Consider the following 16,468-nt stretch of genomic DNA (forward strand, 5'->3'; position numbering starts at 1 on the left):
AGTTTCTTCAATGTTTCAGTTTTTCAATTTTTCGATTTTTTAGATTGTAGATTTTTCGATTTCTGCTTTGGTTTTTTAATTTCTCAATTTTTTTAATTTTACCATACTATTTTCTCATTTTTTGATTTTACGATTTTTTAATGTTTCGATTTATTAATTTTAAAAATTTTTAACATTTCAGTTTTTCGGTTTTCGTATTTTCGATTTCACGGTCCCTCTCGATTTTCCATTTTTTTTAATTTTTCGATTTTTTTATGTTTTGATTCCCCAATTTTTCGACAATTAATTTTTGAGATTCTTCAATTTTTCGATTTTTTAAGTTGTAGATTTTTTAGTTTCTGCTTTTTTTGGGTTTTTAATTTTTCGATTTTTTTAAATTTTGCTATACTATTTTGTATTTTCTCATTTTTGAATTTTACGATTTTTTTGATGTTTCTATTTACCAATTTTTTGTATTTTCGATTTCTCGGCCTCTATTTTTCGTTTTTTGAAATTTTTCGATTTTTCAATGTTTCGATTTCCCAATTTTTCCACAATTCAATTTTGAGATTTTTCATTTTTTTGATTCTTCAATACGATTTTTTTGCTGTTCGATTTCATTATTTTTTATTTTTTCAATATTTCGATTTTTCAATGTTTCGATTTCCCAATTTTTCGACAATTCAATTTTGAGATTCTTCAGTTTCTCGATTTTCCATTTTTTTGATTCAATTTTTTATTTTTTTAACATTTCAATTTTTCGATTTCTCATTTATTCAACATTTCAATTTTGAGAATTTTTTTAATTTCTGGATTTTTCGGTTTATTTATTTTTCGATTTTATTTTTTTTATTTCTCAATATTCCGATGTATCAATTTTTCAAATGGCTCATCCCTCCCCGCGTTTTATTTACGCCACTGGTTTTTACTAACTTATCAGAAAAAATTTGCAAAAAATATTTGGAAGAAGCGGGATTTATTTTATATTATTAAATAATAAATTTTTTATTACACATAATCTCCGAAACTACTGGGCCGGGTAAAACGCTAACCAAAATTTGCCTAATCATCTTTATCGACAATGTGATGACATCCCATCAAAATTGTTCATACGTAGGTTTTAAATTTTATAAAAAATAACATACTCGTGTACTTGTTGTTTATGAATCGGTCTTGAGATTTTCCCCGAGGCATTCAAATTTTCCCCAAACAAAAAACAACTTGTGCAGCAACCTTTTATTCTAACATAAGCGTACAAGATTATTCGGTAGCTTATCGCGTAAAATGTTCACCTTCGGATTTGTAACGCAAAATGCGCGCACGTTCGAATGGAGTGTGTTGTTTCTTACACTGTTACTGCTATTATCTATATTTTTTTGTTGATCAAATCTCAAGAAAGCCACACCCCAGTGTTTTATTATTTATACATATTGCCCTGCACGTGTCGGAATTGACATAAGTGTCCTTGTTTCAAATAGAAAAATTCATTAAAAATACAAAATAAAAAACAAGTTAATAGTGTTTTTCGTAACATAATCATGGACAGTGGTAGAGTTTCGATGATTAAAGTATGATACATGAATCTCTAAAAATAGATGGTGTAGTTAATGTGTATAACTGAACGTTTGTTGTTTAACCATAATTTAGAAATGTAAAAGCAACCATGGTGCACGATATTTGTTCAGCTGTGCATATCCAGCTGCAACTAGCGACTTTCTCGTGTAATTCTGTTGTAAGCGATCATTGTTACCAAATTTAGGATATTTTACCTAAATCTGACGTTTAAAACTATACAATATTAATACTTTGTTCGAAATAGTTTTGTGTTATTCTTCATGTGTGATATTGATAGTTGTCAGGTGTCTTATTAAAGTCAGTTTATTATTTTCATTAGCTTATTTTCTCTGAGACATTAAGTAATTGAGTTGTTACAGTTATTATTCAGTGTTAAATAGACGTTGTCAGCTCGTAATAGCCCCATTATTCCTTCAAAATTGAAGTATACACGCAATTAATCAAAACACGGCGAAAATTTGAATATCGTGTTCCCCTGAAAATAGAACACTGGATTTTTTTTCGTAATTACAAAATTACACTTATTTCAATTACTTTCAGTGAGGTAATATATTTTGAATTTTATATTTTGGACAAATTAGCATCTAATTCCTCAAAAGGAACTAAATTTATTTTTGTTGGGTACCACTGGTAAATAATATATGAATATCGGAAGCAATAAAGCTAGCTGGAACTCTGATATAATGAATTACAAACACAGACATCGATTATTATAATAGATGGCTACGAAAGTGCTTGTGTTTAACTGGTTGCATAACAACATAATTTCCAGGCGTCGATTTTTTTATTTTCTACATAAAATCTTTTAAAAAGACATACAAAGAACTATTATTTTATTACTACAAATTATTCAACTAGTGGAAAAAACCAAAAACCTTTAAAATATGTAAAATTATGAACAAATACTGAATTAGTTAGTCTCAGACGTGAAGAGGTCAATGTAAATACCACAGGCTAATGAGCGTGTCAGGTTTTACGTTTCCGCTAAAGTAATCGGTTCGTTAGTTAGCAAACCAAGTAAAAGAAACTGTTTTAAAAAAGTAAATTTACTCTACTCCTCTACAAAAAGTTTCACGTTTCAGCCAAAACAAAATTAAGAAGTGACTAGAAAAAAATATTAGAAGCAGTCGAAAAAAAAGTCATATAGTACTCATTTCTCATTCGTGTGAATTGTGGCGTTCGCTTTCGGCTCATAAAATTTTCATACTCGCGATAAATGGGCCCAACTCGTACGATATCTCACTCAAGCCTTGAATGTATTTTTCACAAACACATAACTAAAACAACGAAAAAACCTACTTCGAGAAGGTTCTTCCAGTAAAATGATCGCCGTGTTCAATCAAAATACAACAATATATATTTTTCACGATTTCTAGAAACTGGTTGGAAGGCCGAATTCAAACCGTCCACTCACCCAGTCTCCCAGTTCGAGTTCGACGTAGTCATAGGCGCCGACGGCAAGCGCAACACCCTCCAGGGCTTCAAACGAAAAGAATTCCGCGGCAAGCTAGCCATAGCCATCACGGCCAACTTCATCAACAAAAGAACGGAAGCGGAAGCCCGCGTCGAAGAAATCAGCGGCGTAGCTTTCATTTTCAACCAGAAGTTCTTCAAAGAATTGTACGAAGCGACTGGAATTGATCTCGAGAATATAGTTTATTATAAGGACGAAACCCATTACTTCGTTATGACAGCTAAAAAACCTAGTCTTATAGAAAAGGGCGTTATCAAGCAGGATCTGGCCGACACGGAACGCCTCCTTTCCCTTGAGAACGTCAACAGGGAAGCGTTGATGGATTACGCCATAGAGGCTGCCAACTTCAGCACGCACTACCAGATGCCGGATTTGGAATTCGCGGTCAACCATTACGGACAACCCGACGTGGCCATGTTCGATTTCACGTCGATGTACGCCGCTGAGAACGCGTCGAAGGTGTTGGAGAGGAACGGGGATAAGCTGTTGATGATTTTGGTCGGCGATAGTCTCCTGGAGCCCTTTTGGCCCACCGGGTCGGGTTGCGCCCGCGGCTTCCTGTCGTCTCTGGACGCGGCGTGGGCCATCAGGAGCTGGTGCTCCGGCACCATGACCCCTCTCGACGTGCTAGCCGAGCGCGAGTCCATCTATCGCCTCCTCGGCCAGACCACGCCCGACAACCTCAACAAAGAGTGGAAGTCGTACACTTTGGAGCCGGCCACCAGGTACCCCAACTTGAACAAGAACATGGTGATGCCGCTGCAAACCGTCGGGCTGTTCGACAGCGACGACCCGAAGAGCGTGGAGAAGTTGAGGAGGAATTCGCTGGATGTCGCTCCGGTCGAAGTCCCGAAGAAGAGGAGGCGAGGAAACGTGGACAACGAAGTGTTGCTCAGCTGGATCGGCGAACAAGTTCGCGAACACGGTGATATCGAGCTCTCTGATATTGCGTCTGTGTTCAAGGACGGGAAGGTGTTGTGCGCCATTTTGAATCACTACAGGCCTGATTTGGTGGATTATGGGGCCGTGAAAGGGGAGGGGCCGGCGAAGATGAACCAATTAGCGATTGATATTTTTGAGCGGGAAATAGGTGAGTTCAAATATTTCTTAATCAATTTTGTTATAAACTTGAGAATTTTATTGAAGGTATTTCACCCATAATGACTGGTGAAGAAATCACAACTACCTCGGATTACTTAGCAATGGCGACTTATTTGACGCAAGTATACGATAGTTTCCGCTGCGAAATACCTCACATCAAGCATCCAAAACTGGTAAGTCCCTTAACAACACAGAATATAAAAGATTCTTCAAACCTTCCGTTGGATGTAACTCCTTTGACACGTCCAAGATTCATAAGATGTGTTCCCTGTCTTCCTCTTAAACCCCATCCGCCACCAATAGATTTCAAAAGTTCCTCAAGATGCGTTACGTTTGACACGATCCCTGAAGAAATAACAATAAGTTCGGACAAGTCCTTTTCGGAAAGGTCTCAGCTGTTGGACGAAAGCGTCCCCAACAGTCGATGTGATGACCCTACTACATCGATGGTCAACGTGACTGCGGAAAAACAAAAGACATCGAATAAAGTCGTCGATGTGAAGTTTGTGAATGCTCGTGAGTCCGAAAGTATAAAAAGGTAAATTTGCCGCTGCGAAAAAAGTGGGTTCGAAGTAATTTTTGTACATTATTGGCATAAAATTAAAATAATCTTGGACCAAGTATGAAATATTGCAGAACACCAAGCTATGACGTTCTGATTTTGTAACATTTTAATAGAATCGACTGTATCAATAACTAAAGTGCTGTATCGATTTTTTGTGTAACAAAAGGTCAGACAGGTTGGATTACGTAGTCATTTAGACTTAAATACTGAAAATCCTCGCTCAGCGAAACAGTCGACCACAACGCGTTTTGGTTTCATTCACTAATGTTTTCGGTCTTTAAGCGTAAAACATACAACGCTTTGGTGGTTAAGAGAAGCAGCGAGTTTGTCTAATTGGCGTATAAATTATTTGCGTTAGGCGACTGCGAAACTTTTGGAATGACGTCATCAAATCGTTAGATAAATTTGAGTTAGCATTTTATCACCTGCACGATATTCATAACGTATGTTCTTTGTACATCTAAAATTTGAAAACAATCGGTCCAGTAGTTAGTTATCTAATAAAAATCGACGCAGGTAGACACGTCTGATAAATTATTATAGGCCACCAATCAAAACCTAAGTGACAAATTATGGTGACACAATGTTTTTCAATTTCAATAGTACTTGCTAAGATAAGACTGATTGTGGCAAATTACATACCCCCTAAGAAAATAGAGGGCGGGTGGGCGGAGCTAGTATTTGTTAAAATAAGATTGATTTTGGTAAATTACTGAACAATATTAAGAGCAATCACTGGAATGAAGAGGGGGTGGGTGGGCGGGGCTATTGCTTGCTTATAAAAGATTCTATTTGAAAAAATTCAACTTAGCCCCGCCCACCCACCCCTTCTCTTATTTTTTCTACAGAAATAAGAAATAAATGTTATAGCAAATAAGTAGTATAATAAAAAAATACGATTAACGCTTTTTTTAACAGCAAACGTTCTATCAGTTCCATTCTCACTTTACAAAAGAATATACAAATTATGGTGACACAATGTTCTTCAATTTCAATAGTACTTGCTAAGATAAGACTGATTGTGGCAAATTACATACCCCCTAAGAAAATAAAGGGCGGGTGGACGGAGTTAGTATTTGTTAAAATAAGATTGATTTTGGTAAATTAATGAGCAATATTAAGAGGAATCACTAGAATGAAGAGGGGGTGGGTGGGCGGGGCTATTGCTTGCTTATAAAAGATTCTATATGAAAAAATTTAACTTGACCCCCACCCACCCACCCGTTCTCTCATTTTTTCTTCAGAAATAAAAAATAAATGTTATAGCAAATAAGTAGTATAACAAAAAAAAATACGATTAACGCTTTTTTTAACAGTCAAGGTTCTATCAGTTCCATTCTCACTTTACAAAAGAACATACAATTCATACCGCCCACCCACTCCGCTTCTGTTTCAGTGATTCAATTTGTCTAATCCGTATGAAAGGTGGATCTCATTTGAAGAGAGATAAAATCTCGTGTGTCGGCGGGGTTAGTATCTGTTACGATAAGATTGATTTTGATAAATGACATATCCTCTAAGAAAATAAAGGGTGGGTGGGAGGGAGTAGTATTTGCTAAGATAAGACTGATTGTGGCAAACAACATACCCTCTAAAAAATAGAGGGCGGGTGGGCGGGCCTAGTACTTGTTAAGATAAGATTGATTTTGGTAAATGACATATTTTCTAAGAAAAAAAGGGGTGGGTGGGCGGGGCTAAAACTTGCTAAGCTAGGTCTAAACAATATTAAGAGTAGTCACTGGAATGACGAAGGGGTGGGTGGGGGGACTACTGCTTGCTCATAAAACTAGAAAAATGCTAAATTTAGCCGCCCACCTCACCTCGTTTCTCCATTTCACTGAGATTTTATTTAGTGTAAAATGGAAATTAAAAAATAACTGTATTTTATTTCCAAAATTTGCTCGGAAAATAGAGTGAGCCGTTCCTGATTTAATCAATAAAATAAATTGACACATTCATTAATTTTTTAGCCACCTGTTTAAGCAAATCAAAAAAATATGAATGCAATAAATCATAAGTAAAAGCTCATCACATTTTGCACATTTTGGGTAGAATTTGTTCGGCACAATTTTGAGATGACGTCATCAATTTTTTGGGGGAAATAAACAGATATATTTTGATTGAAAATTTACCATGCTTACAATAACTTTCGTATCCGTCTGTCTGCCGTCCAACCGCGTCTGTGCCCGTTTATATTAGACAGATCATTTTCTAAACTACCGGACCGATTGTTGTCAAATTTTGTATTAAGTATATGTATTAGGAATATTGTGTAGATGGACCTTGGGCATTCAGATTTTTGAAAAAAAAAAATCAAAATTGTATGACAACACTTCACAAATTAATTTTGAAATTGCAAATTCGAATGCTCTGAAACTTTACAAACGTTTTAAAATTTGTATATGGAAAAACTCACTAAAAACATGCATACGATGCATAGGGATTATTATCATCAAAAAAAAAAAATCAAAATTAAATTTGATAAATTTTTCAAAGCTGTATTTGTTGGACAGTACTTTAGGGGCGAGGAAATTCCGTGGAAATAACCTTCGATCAATTTCTTTCAAAAACTTCAGTAAATTGCAGGTTAAGCAGTTGTATTCCGTACCAACTTCGGACAGTGATATCAATTGCTAGAAATCAAAATTTTATTCTAAAATATTGAAATTCTGTAAACGTCATTGTTTTTAGCTTGAAAGTGGAAACTTAATTTAGTTAGTACATTGTGCAACATAGACTTTTTTAACGGATTTTGATGAATCATTAAGTTACTAATACAACAACCTAAACCACTTGTATGTGTTGTACTAGTTTTAACTGTAAGTACAAATTATCTAAAAGGATTAGCTGTCGTGGAAACAGAAGTTACCCTGCAATTACCCTACGGGTGTTAAATGTTAAAATCAGAAATCTTGGACTACTACAATATATTTATACTGTATGTAGAAAATGGTTGAATTTTTTGAATTCTGGAAAACATTTATTAAGAAAATTGGGTCGGCAATACCTAGAGGTATATCTGACCAGCTTGCAGTCCAGATTTAACACCATTAGACTTTTTTGTATAAATTGGCTGCTCTTTAGCAAGTAATACGTTCGAAAATATGGTTAATTAAGTTTTTGAAACAGTTCTTGATAATTGTTTGTAAAATAAAGTGGTGGCACTAAATTAACCTTGACCCTTCAAACTAAAAACAACGCTGTTTACAGAATGTCAATCAATACCTTCCCGTTTTTAAGAAATAAGGAAACTGGACACCTGCATATAAAAAATACATATGTATACGAAATTAAAAAGTATTGTAATCGAGTCCGTCGGCTGACTCTCTATTTTTACGTTTTCTCGGCCTTTCATGGCCCCTACAGGACGAAGAAATACGTCTTCCGTTTCCGTCTGTCTGTCTGTCCGTCTGTCTATCTGACCGTCTGTTCATCTGTCTGCCGTCCCGATTTTCATTAGACAGATAATCTCCGATTGTTGTCAAATTTTGTGTTTATATTAGGAATATCATGTAGATGGTAAAACGCTGAGCAAAATTTGTCTAATCATCCCCACCAATAATGTGATGACGTCACTTTACACAGTTTTAAATTGTATAAAATAACAGTTCTACACATGCAGTTTATGACTTATTTACCCAAAAGGTTCAAATTTTCGGAAAAAAAAATCAAAAATATAAAACAAATTTTTTCCCCTTTTGAGTATACATTATTTATTTATTTTTATTTTTGTTTACTTATTTTCTTTATTTGTTATTTTTTTTTGATACTCAATAAAGTTATTATTATTATTATTTTGCAATTTAATTTTGAATCTGCTTAATCAATTGTTTGAAATCTTGCAAATGTTTTAAAATATAATTGTTCATCCCCCCTAAAAAATTGATGACGTCACCCCAAAATTTTGCTGAATAAATCCTATCTAAAACGTACAAAATATGATGGGTCTGTACCTGTGATTTATCATTCCATTCATATTTTTTGGATTTGCATATTGAAAACTTAGAGATGTTTTAATGTTATCATAGGCATGGTAAATTTTTGATCAAAATCATCCCCCTGAAAATTTGATGACGCTGCCCCAAAATTAAATGTACAAAGTATGATGAGTGTATACTTCGTGATCTAACGCTGCATTAATATTTTTTAGATTTGCTTATACGCGGTGTCTGAAAAAAATTAATGACTGAGTCAATTTATTTTATTAATTAAATCAAGAATTGCAAAACTGATTATGTACTTTGAAGTCTTGACGTTGTGAAGTTATTGTAATTTTTTAGTCTAAATGTACAACTTTCGACCAATTTTTTGATTTATGGATTGATCAATTTTTGGGTTTTGGAATTTTTGAATTTTTCGATTATTAAATTTTCCGATATTTCATTTTTACGTTTTTTCAATTTCTGGATTTTGAAATTTTACGATTGTTTAATATTTCAGTGTTTGGTGTTTCTAAATTTTCTAATTTTTTATCAATCGATTTTTTCATTTTTCGACTTTTCGATTCCTCGATTTTACGACCTCTCGACTTTTCGACTATTAGATGTTTTGATTTTTCGATATTTTAAATTTCCCATTTCTCGATTGCTCAATTTTTCCGTGTTTCGGTGTCTTGACTTCTCAGTTGCTCGATTTTTAACTTTTCTCCTATCTCAGTTTTTCGATATCCCAATTTTGAGATTTTTCAGTTTTCTGTTCTTCAATTTTTCTTCGATTTTAAAATTTTTCGAAATTCTAGTTTTAGGATTTGTTCATTTTCGAATCTTTTTTTTCAATTTTTTAATATTCCAGTATTTGGTGTTTCTAAATTTTTTTCGGTCAATTGATTTTTCGATTTTGTTAATTTTCGACTTTTCCTTTTTTGACTTTTGCGACTTTTTGATTTTTCGACTTCTCGACCTTTTGACTATTAGATTTTTCGATGTTTCTGCGTCTCGGCTTTTCAATTTCGCGATTTCTCGATTTTGCCATTTTCATATTTTCGATTCTTCCCCGACTTTTCGATTTCTCGATTTTGAAATTTTTCGATATCTCAGTTTTTCTTTTTCAATTTTAGGATTTTTCTATTTTTCGATTTATCGATTGATCAATTTTTGGAAATCGAATTTTGGTATTTTTCCATTATTATGATTCTTCAATTTTTTGTCATGTTAATTTCTTCGATTCCTGGATTTTACGTTTTTTGATTTTTCTATTTCTCGTATTTTGATTTTTCGGTTTTTCGATGTTTCAATTTTTGGTTTTTAAATTTTTATATTTTTCAGTTTTTGATTTATCGATTCATTAATTTTTCAATTTTTGGGTTTTAGAATTTTTGAATTTTTCGATTATTTTATTTTTCGATTTCTCTATTTTCCGTTTTATTTTTCAGTTTTACGAGTTTTCAATTTCTCGATTTTTAAATTTTACAATTGTTTAATATTCCAGTATTTAGTGTTTCTAACCTTTCTAATTTTCTATCAATCGATTTTTCGACTATTAGGTGTTTTGATTTTTCGATATTTTGAATTTTCCATTTCTCGTTGCTCCATTAATCCGTGTTTCGATGTCTTGACATCGCAGTTTTTCGATTTTCGTATTTTCGATTATTTCTCGACTTTGCGATTTCTCGATATTTAAATTTTCCCTTATCTCAGTTTTTCAATATTCTAGTTTTAGGATTGTTTCATTTTCGGATCATCTTTTTCTCGATTTTTAAATTTTTCGATTTTTTAATATTCCAGTTTTTGGTGTTTCTAAATTTTCGATTTTTCGATTGTTGTGATTTTTCGACTTTCGACCTTTTGACTATTAGATTTTTCGATGTTTCAGCGTCTCGGCTTTTCAATTTCGCGGTTTCTCGATTTTTCCATTTTCATATTTTCGATTCTTCCTCGACTTTTCGATTTCTCGATTTTGTAATTTTTCGATGTCTCAGTTTTCCTTTTTCAGTTTTGCGATTTTACAGTTTTTCGATTTATCGATTGATCAATTTTTGGAGATCGAATTTTGGTATTTTTCAATTATTATGATTCAATTTTTTGATTTTTAAATGTTAAAATTTTTCAGTTTTATCATTTTCCGATTTTTCGAATTATCCTGATTTCGATGTTTCGATTTTTAGATTTCTCAATTTTTCAATTTTTCGACTTAAAAACTAAAGAACGGAAAAACTGAAAATCGAAAGGTAAAAAAATTGAAAATTCCAACATCGAAAAATCGAAAAACAAATAAAATGAAAAGACTGAGAACTGAAGAATGGAAACATTGAAAAATCGAAAATGCGAAAATTGGTAAGTTTGAAAAATCGAAGAATTGAAAAACTGAAAGTCCAAAAATCAAAAAGGAAATAAATTGAAAATTCGAAATTTCGAAAATTGAAAAATCGAAACATTCAAAAATTGGAAAAACGTAAAAATCGCAAGCCGAAAAATTCAAACATCAAGAAATCGAAAAGCAAAGAAATTGAAAAGTGTAAGAACTGAAGAATGGAAAAATTGAAAAATCGAGAATGCGAAAATTCGTTTGAAAGTTTGAAAGATGGAAAAATTCAGAAACTGAAAGTCGAAGTATCGAAAAGGAAATACATAAACTGAAAATTCGAATATTGGTCGAATTTAAAAAAAAATCGAATATCAAATGACCGGAAACTTGATAAATGGAAAAACTGAAACGTCAAGAAATCGAAAAGTCGAAAAATTGAGGAATTGAGCAATAATTGGAAAATCGAAAAATCGAAAATTAAAATGTCAAAAAACTGAAAAATACAGAAACGAGAAAATTCCCAAAATAAAAGTGCAGAAAACTTGAAAAATCGAAAAACTTTAAAATTGAAAAACCGATAAGTAGAGAAATGGAAAATTCGAAAAATCGAAATTAAAGAAAAATAAAAAAATCGTAAAATGGAAAAATTGAAAAATCGATAAATGGGAAATTTAACAAAACGAAAATCTAAAAAATCAAAAAACGAGAAATCGAGAAATTGATTTATCTGAAATTAAAAAAGACGAATTGCATAATCGAAAAATAAAAAAATTGAAACATCAAAAAATTGGAAAATCGAAAAGCCGAGAAAATTCGAAACTTCGAATAAATGAAAATTAAACAACTATCGATAAATCGAAACATTAAAAGATGCAGAAAAAGTCGAAGTCGGCACACGTTTTCAATTTTCGATACTTGAATTTTCAATGTTTCTGCTTTTCGATTTTTTTTTAACTTTTAATTACGTTTTAATGTTTGATTTTTTATTTCTTTTGCATTTCAATACAAACAAATGAGTTATTAAAGTTCTCTCGGTATATTTATAAGGTATTTTTGTTCTTTTTTAAAATAATCTTCTTCAGAAACAAAATTTTCAGTATGGTTCTTGACGAAGTCCATGTATTCGTAAAAACTAATGTAATGTATTAGAGCATTTTTATCAAATTTCATTTCTCAATTTTTTTGTAAAATGTATTTTACATACCTGTATATTGTCAACAAACATTAACTGAAAAAAGTTGTGAACATATATTTTTTTTAGTTCCAAAATCATAGTTCTGATTTCAAAATTTTAGAAGAGTCAAAAAATTTTTAAATTTGACCTGTCGTGTGCAGATATAGAACAGTCTCCAATGTTAGTTTTTCTGTGTGGATATAATTAAAGTATTGCAAGTTACATTACGAAATTCAAACTGGCAATTCAGAACTCGTTTGTATTTTCCTATGCGTTACGGCCTTTCAGGATTTTGAAACCTCACATTTTCATAATAAATAAATAATTCATACATATAAAAATGACAGAGAAAAATAAAAAATAACTATATAGAACCCTAGATTTATTTTTGTTAACAAAAATTCGCTTCGATCTTCCACTTTTTTCGAAATTCTCTCCTCACATCAACCATCCCGTCGCCAAGGATCAAATTCGAGCCGTCATCGAACGTCCTCCACATAATATCAGAAGGCCGTGCGTCAGTTTGTCACAAAGTCAATAAACATGTCTTGAAATTTCCGTGTGGTAAAATGAGCGAGTCCGAAGAAAACAGCAACGTCGCCGAGCCGGATCATGTGTTCAACCGAGTGTCAAACTGGATAAGCACGCACGATTTCCGGCCACACGACGACCAAGGCGTCGAAACCAACCTGGTGGACGGCATCACGGACATCACCTCCGTCACGAAGAACATCGAACGAACCCGGAGAGGGGGCGTCATGCTCAACGACGGACTGGTGGTCGAAGAGCGGACGGACGTCGTCAAGTGCGGCGATATCACGGAGTGCAAGGACAAGGACGATGGCTTCATCAAGACGTTGACCAAGTTCTCGCAGTACTCGCCGTTCGAGAAGCGCCGGAACAGGACGTCGTCGCCGAGCCATTTTTCCGTTATCGTCGAAGGGGAAGAGCTAGTATGTTCCCACCTTAACGTTATCCTTTTATTGATCCTTGGCCTGTATATCATCATTTCCTTGTATTTTTATGAATTTATGATAGCGGCTTTGTTTTGTCCGTACTGAATAAAGGGTGTGGCTGAGGGTGGCTTTTTACTTCCTGAGCGTAAGCTAAGGAAGTATTGTAATCGCGTTCAATGGACGAGTAGCTACTTTTACGTTTTCTCGACGTTTTATGACCCCTAGAGTACGAAAAAACGGATCTAATTTTTATTAGACAGATAACAATCGACTGTGGTTAAATTATATACATATATGTATTAGGAAAATTTGGATCATCTCCAAAATTTACATTAGTAAATATTATTTCAATTTTCTAAAATAAGATAATCCTTCACATGTAGTTCAAAAATCCGTGTTCAGTTTTACCCTAAAGATCCAGATTTAAAAAAAGTTTGTAATTTAACTTTAAAACTGCAAAACCGAATGCTCCGAAATCTTACAATTTTTTTGAAAAACCTGGATTTATTTACCTTCGACCAACTGTTTTCATATTACAATTTTTCATTTTTCGATTTTTCAGTTTTTCCTTTCCCCGATTTTTTAAGCTCTTGATTTTTATATTTCATTTTCCCGATTTTTTAATTTTCATTTTCTCGATTGTATTTCACAGTTTCTTGTTTTTTCATTTCTTCATCTTTTCACTGTTTCTTTCGATTTTACAATTTTCCGTTTAATGAATTTTCAAATTTTCAATTTTTGATTTTTCAGTTTCTCGATTTTCCAATTTTTATATTTTTCAATTTTGTAATTTTTTAATTTCTCAATTATCTGATTTTCCCCTTTTTTTAAATTTATTTAATTTTCAATAATTCACTTTTCCGATTTTTAAGTTGCTCAATTTTAATCCTTCGATTTTTCCATTTTTCATTTCTTCAGTTTTTCAAGTTCTTAATTTCCAATTTTTAGCTTTTTCGTTTTTTCATTTTAGATTTTTTAATTTTACAATTTTGAAGTTTTTCAATTTTTTTTAATTGAAAAGTTGAACGATCGAAAAATTAAAAGTGGAAAAACTAAACAATTGGAAAAAATTGAAAAATTGAAAAACTGAAAAGACAAAAAAAATATTGCAAAATCGAAAAGTGCAAATCGAAGAACTGATGAAACGAAAAATTCAAACATTGAAAAACTAAAAATCGAGAAACTTACAAATTGAAACAAATTAATGAATCGAAAATCTGGAAAGAAGTAAAAACGAATCGATCGGAAAAATTAGAAAACCCAAAAATTGTAAAATCGAAAAATTATAGAATCGTCAAAATTGCAAAGTCGAAAAACTGTAAAAATTGAAAAATTGAGAAAGTGAAAAATTTTAATGACCATGATTATTATTACATTTTTAAAATGAAAACTAGAAAAATTGTAAATCAAAAATTGAAGAAACGAAAAATTAAAAAATCTAAAAGTTGAAAAACCGGAGAACTGCAAATCAAAAAATGGAAAAATTTCGCATTGAAAAAAGAAAAATGATAAAATCAGGACATTGAAAAATTGAAGAACTGAATTATTACAAAACGAAGAACTAAAGAAACGAAAGATCTGAACACTGAAAACTAGAAATTGAGAAACTTAAAAATTAAAAAACTAATGAATCGAAAAATTGGAAAGAAGAAAAGACGAATCAAATCGAAAAATTATAGAATCGTTAAAATTGTAGTCCAAAAACTGTAACATTGGAGGATCGAAAAATTGAAAAATTCTGAAATCTTGAAATTGAAAGAGTATAAAATTTTAAAAATTATAAAGATTATTAGGTTATGTATTAGAGCGAAAACTAGAAAAACTGCAGATCGCAAATTGAAGCAACGAAAAATTAAAAAAAAATCTAGAATTGAAAAATCGAAAAATTGCAAATCGAAAAAATGAAAAATTCCTCATTGAAAAAAAATTAGAAAATCAGAAAATTGAAAACCGAGACATTGAAAAAAAATTAAAACCGAAACAAAAAATTGAAGACATGAAAAATCGAAAAATTAAAAATTGAAAACTTGTGAAATTCTAAAAATTGAAACATCGAAAAGTTGGAAAATCGGAAAACTGGAAAATTTTAAAATGACAACTCGAAGAAATGCATATCGTAAAATCGAAATAACAGAAAAAAACATTAGAAAATTCGAAAAATTGTAAAAATGAAGAAAATAAAAAACGTAGACGAAAAATTGTAAATCGAAAAATTGAGGAAATGAAAAATTGAAAAATCGAAATATTGAAAAATTAAAAATTGAAAACTCGTGAAATAGCAAAATTTTAAAATTGAAATATTCAAAAGTTGGAAAATCGGAAAAGTGAGGGGAAAAATGATGAATTGCAAATCGAAAAATTTAAGAAATAAAAAATTGAAAAATCAAAAAATTTAAACATCCAAAAGTTGGAAAATCAGAAAACAAACAAAAAATAAAACATTGAGAAAATGCAATTTGAAAAATCGATAAAGGAAAAATCGAAAAAATTTTTATAAAGAAAATAAAAAATTGAAACCAAAAACTGAAGAACTGAAACATTGAAAAATCGAAAAATTGAGGTAATGAGAAATTGAAAAACAAAAAATTGGAACATCCAAAAGTTGGAAAATCGGAAAACAGAAAAATTTTAATACGAAAACTCGAAAAAATGCATATCATAAAATTGAAGTAACAAGAAAAGAACATTGGAAAAGTCGAAGTTAGAAAAACAAAAAATTATAAAACCTGAACATTGAAAATTTGAAAAATGGTAAAAATGAAGAAAATAAAAAACCTACAGGAAAAATTGTAAATCGAAAAATTGAGGAAATGAAAAGTTGAAAAATCGAAATATTGAAAAATTAAAAATTGAAACATCCGAAACTTGAAAAGTCGGAAAACTGAGAAAAAAGATGAAAAAGAAAAATTGCAAATCAAATGATTAAAAGGAAAAATCGATAAATTGTAAAAACAAAGAAAATAAAACACTGAAACGAAAAATTGAAACATCCATAAGTTAAAAAATCCGACAACTGAAAAATTTTTTAATGAAAACTCGAAGAAATGCATATCGAAAAATTGTAAAATAAAGAAAATAAAAAAGCTACAGGAAAAATTGAGGAAATGAAAATTTGAAAACCAAGACAAAATAAATAAAAACCCAAACAAAAAAATTGCAAATCAAAAAATTGAAGTAATGAAAAATTGAAAATCAAAAAATTGAAAAAGTCGAAATTGGAAAAACGAAAAATTATAAAACCTCAACACTAAAAAACTCAGAAAACTAAGGGAAAAAAATAAAAAATTGAAAAATTGCAAATCGAAAAATTTAGGAAATGAAAAATTGAAAAATAAAAATATGAAAAATTGCAAATCACAAAATTTAAAAAGGAAAAATCGACAAATTGTAAAAACAAAGAA

General features: G+C 31.4%; 1 protein-coding gene across 12 annotated transcripts in view; it reads left to right on the top strand.

The window, feature by feature from the left end:
* The window catches only part of LOC135127866 (F-actin-monooxygenase Mical), a 150,079-nt gene that overhangs the window by 83,074 nt on the left and 50,537 nt on the right, over positions 1–16,468 (top strand). For all 12 annotated transcript variants that reach the window (XR_010280291.1, XM_064054522.1, XM_064054524.1 and 9 more), the window contains exons 5-6: positions 2,931–4,118; positions 4,175–4,302. Coding sequence is in view for 11 of the 12 variants with exons in the window: in XM_064054522.1 (XP_063910592.1) it covers positions 2,931–4,118; positions 4,175–4,302 (1,316 nt within the window). In the remaining variant the exon portion in view is untranslated. The remainder of the gene's footprint in view (positions 1–2,930; positions 4,119–4,174; positions 4,303–16,468) is intronic.

The sequence above is a fragment of the Zophobas morio genome, unplaced genomic scaffold (assembly GCF_036711695.1).
Source record: "Zophobas morio isolate AGI-343-1 ecotype UQ-CSIRO unplaced genomic scaffold, CSIRO_AGI_Zmor_V1 ptg000012l, whole genome shotgun sequence".
Classification (NCBI taxonomy): Eukaryota; Metazoa; Arthropoda; class Insecta; order Coleoptera; family Tenebrionidae; genus Zophobas; species Zophobas morio.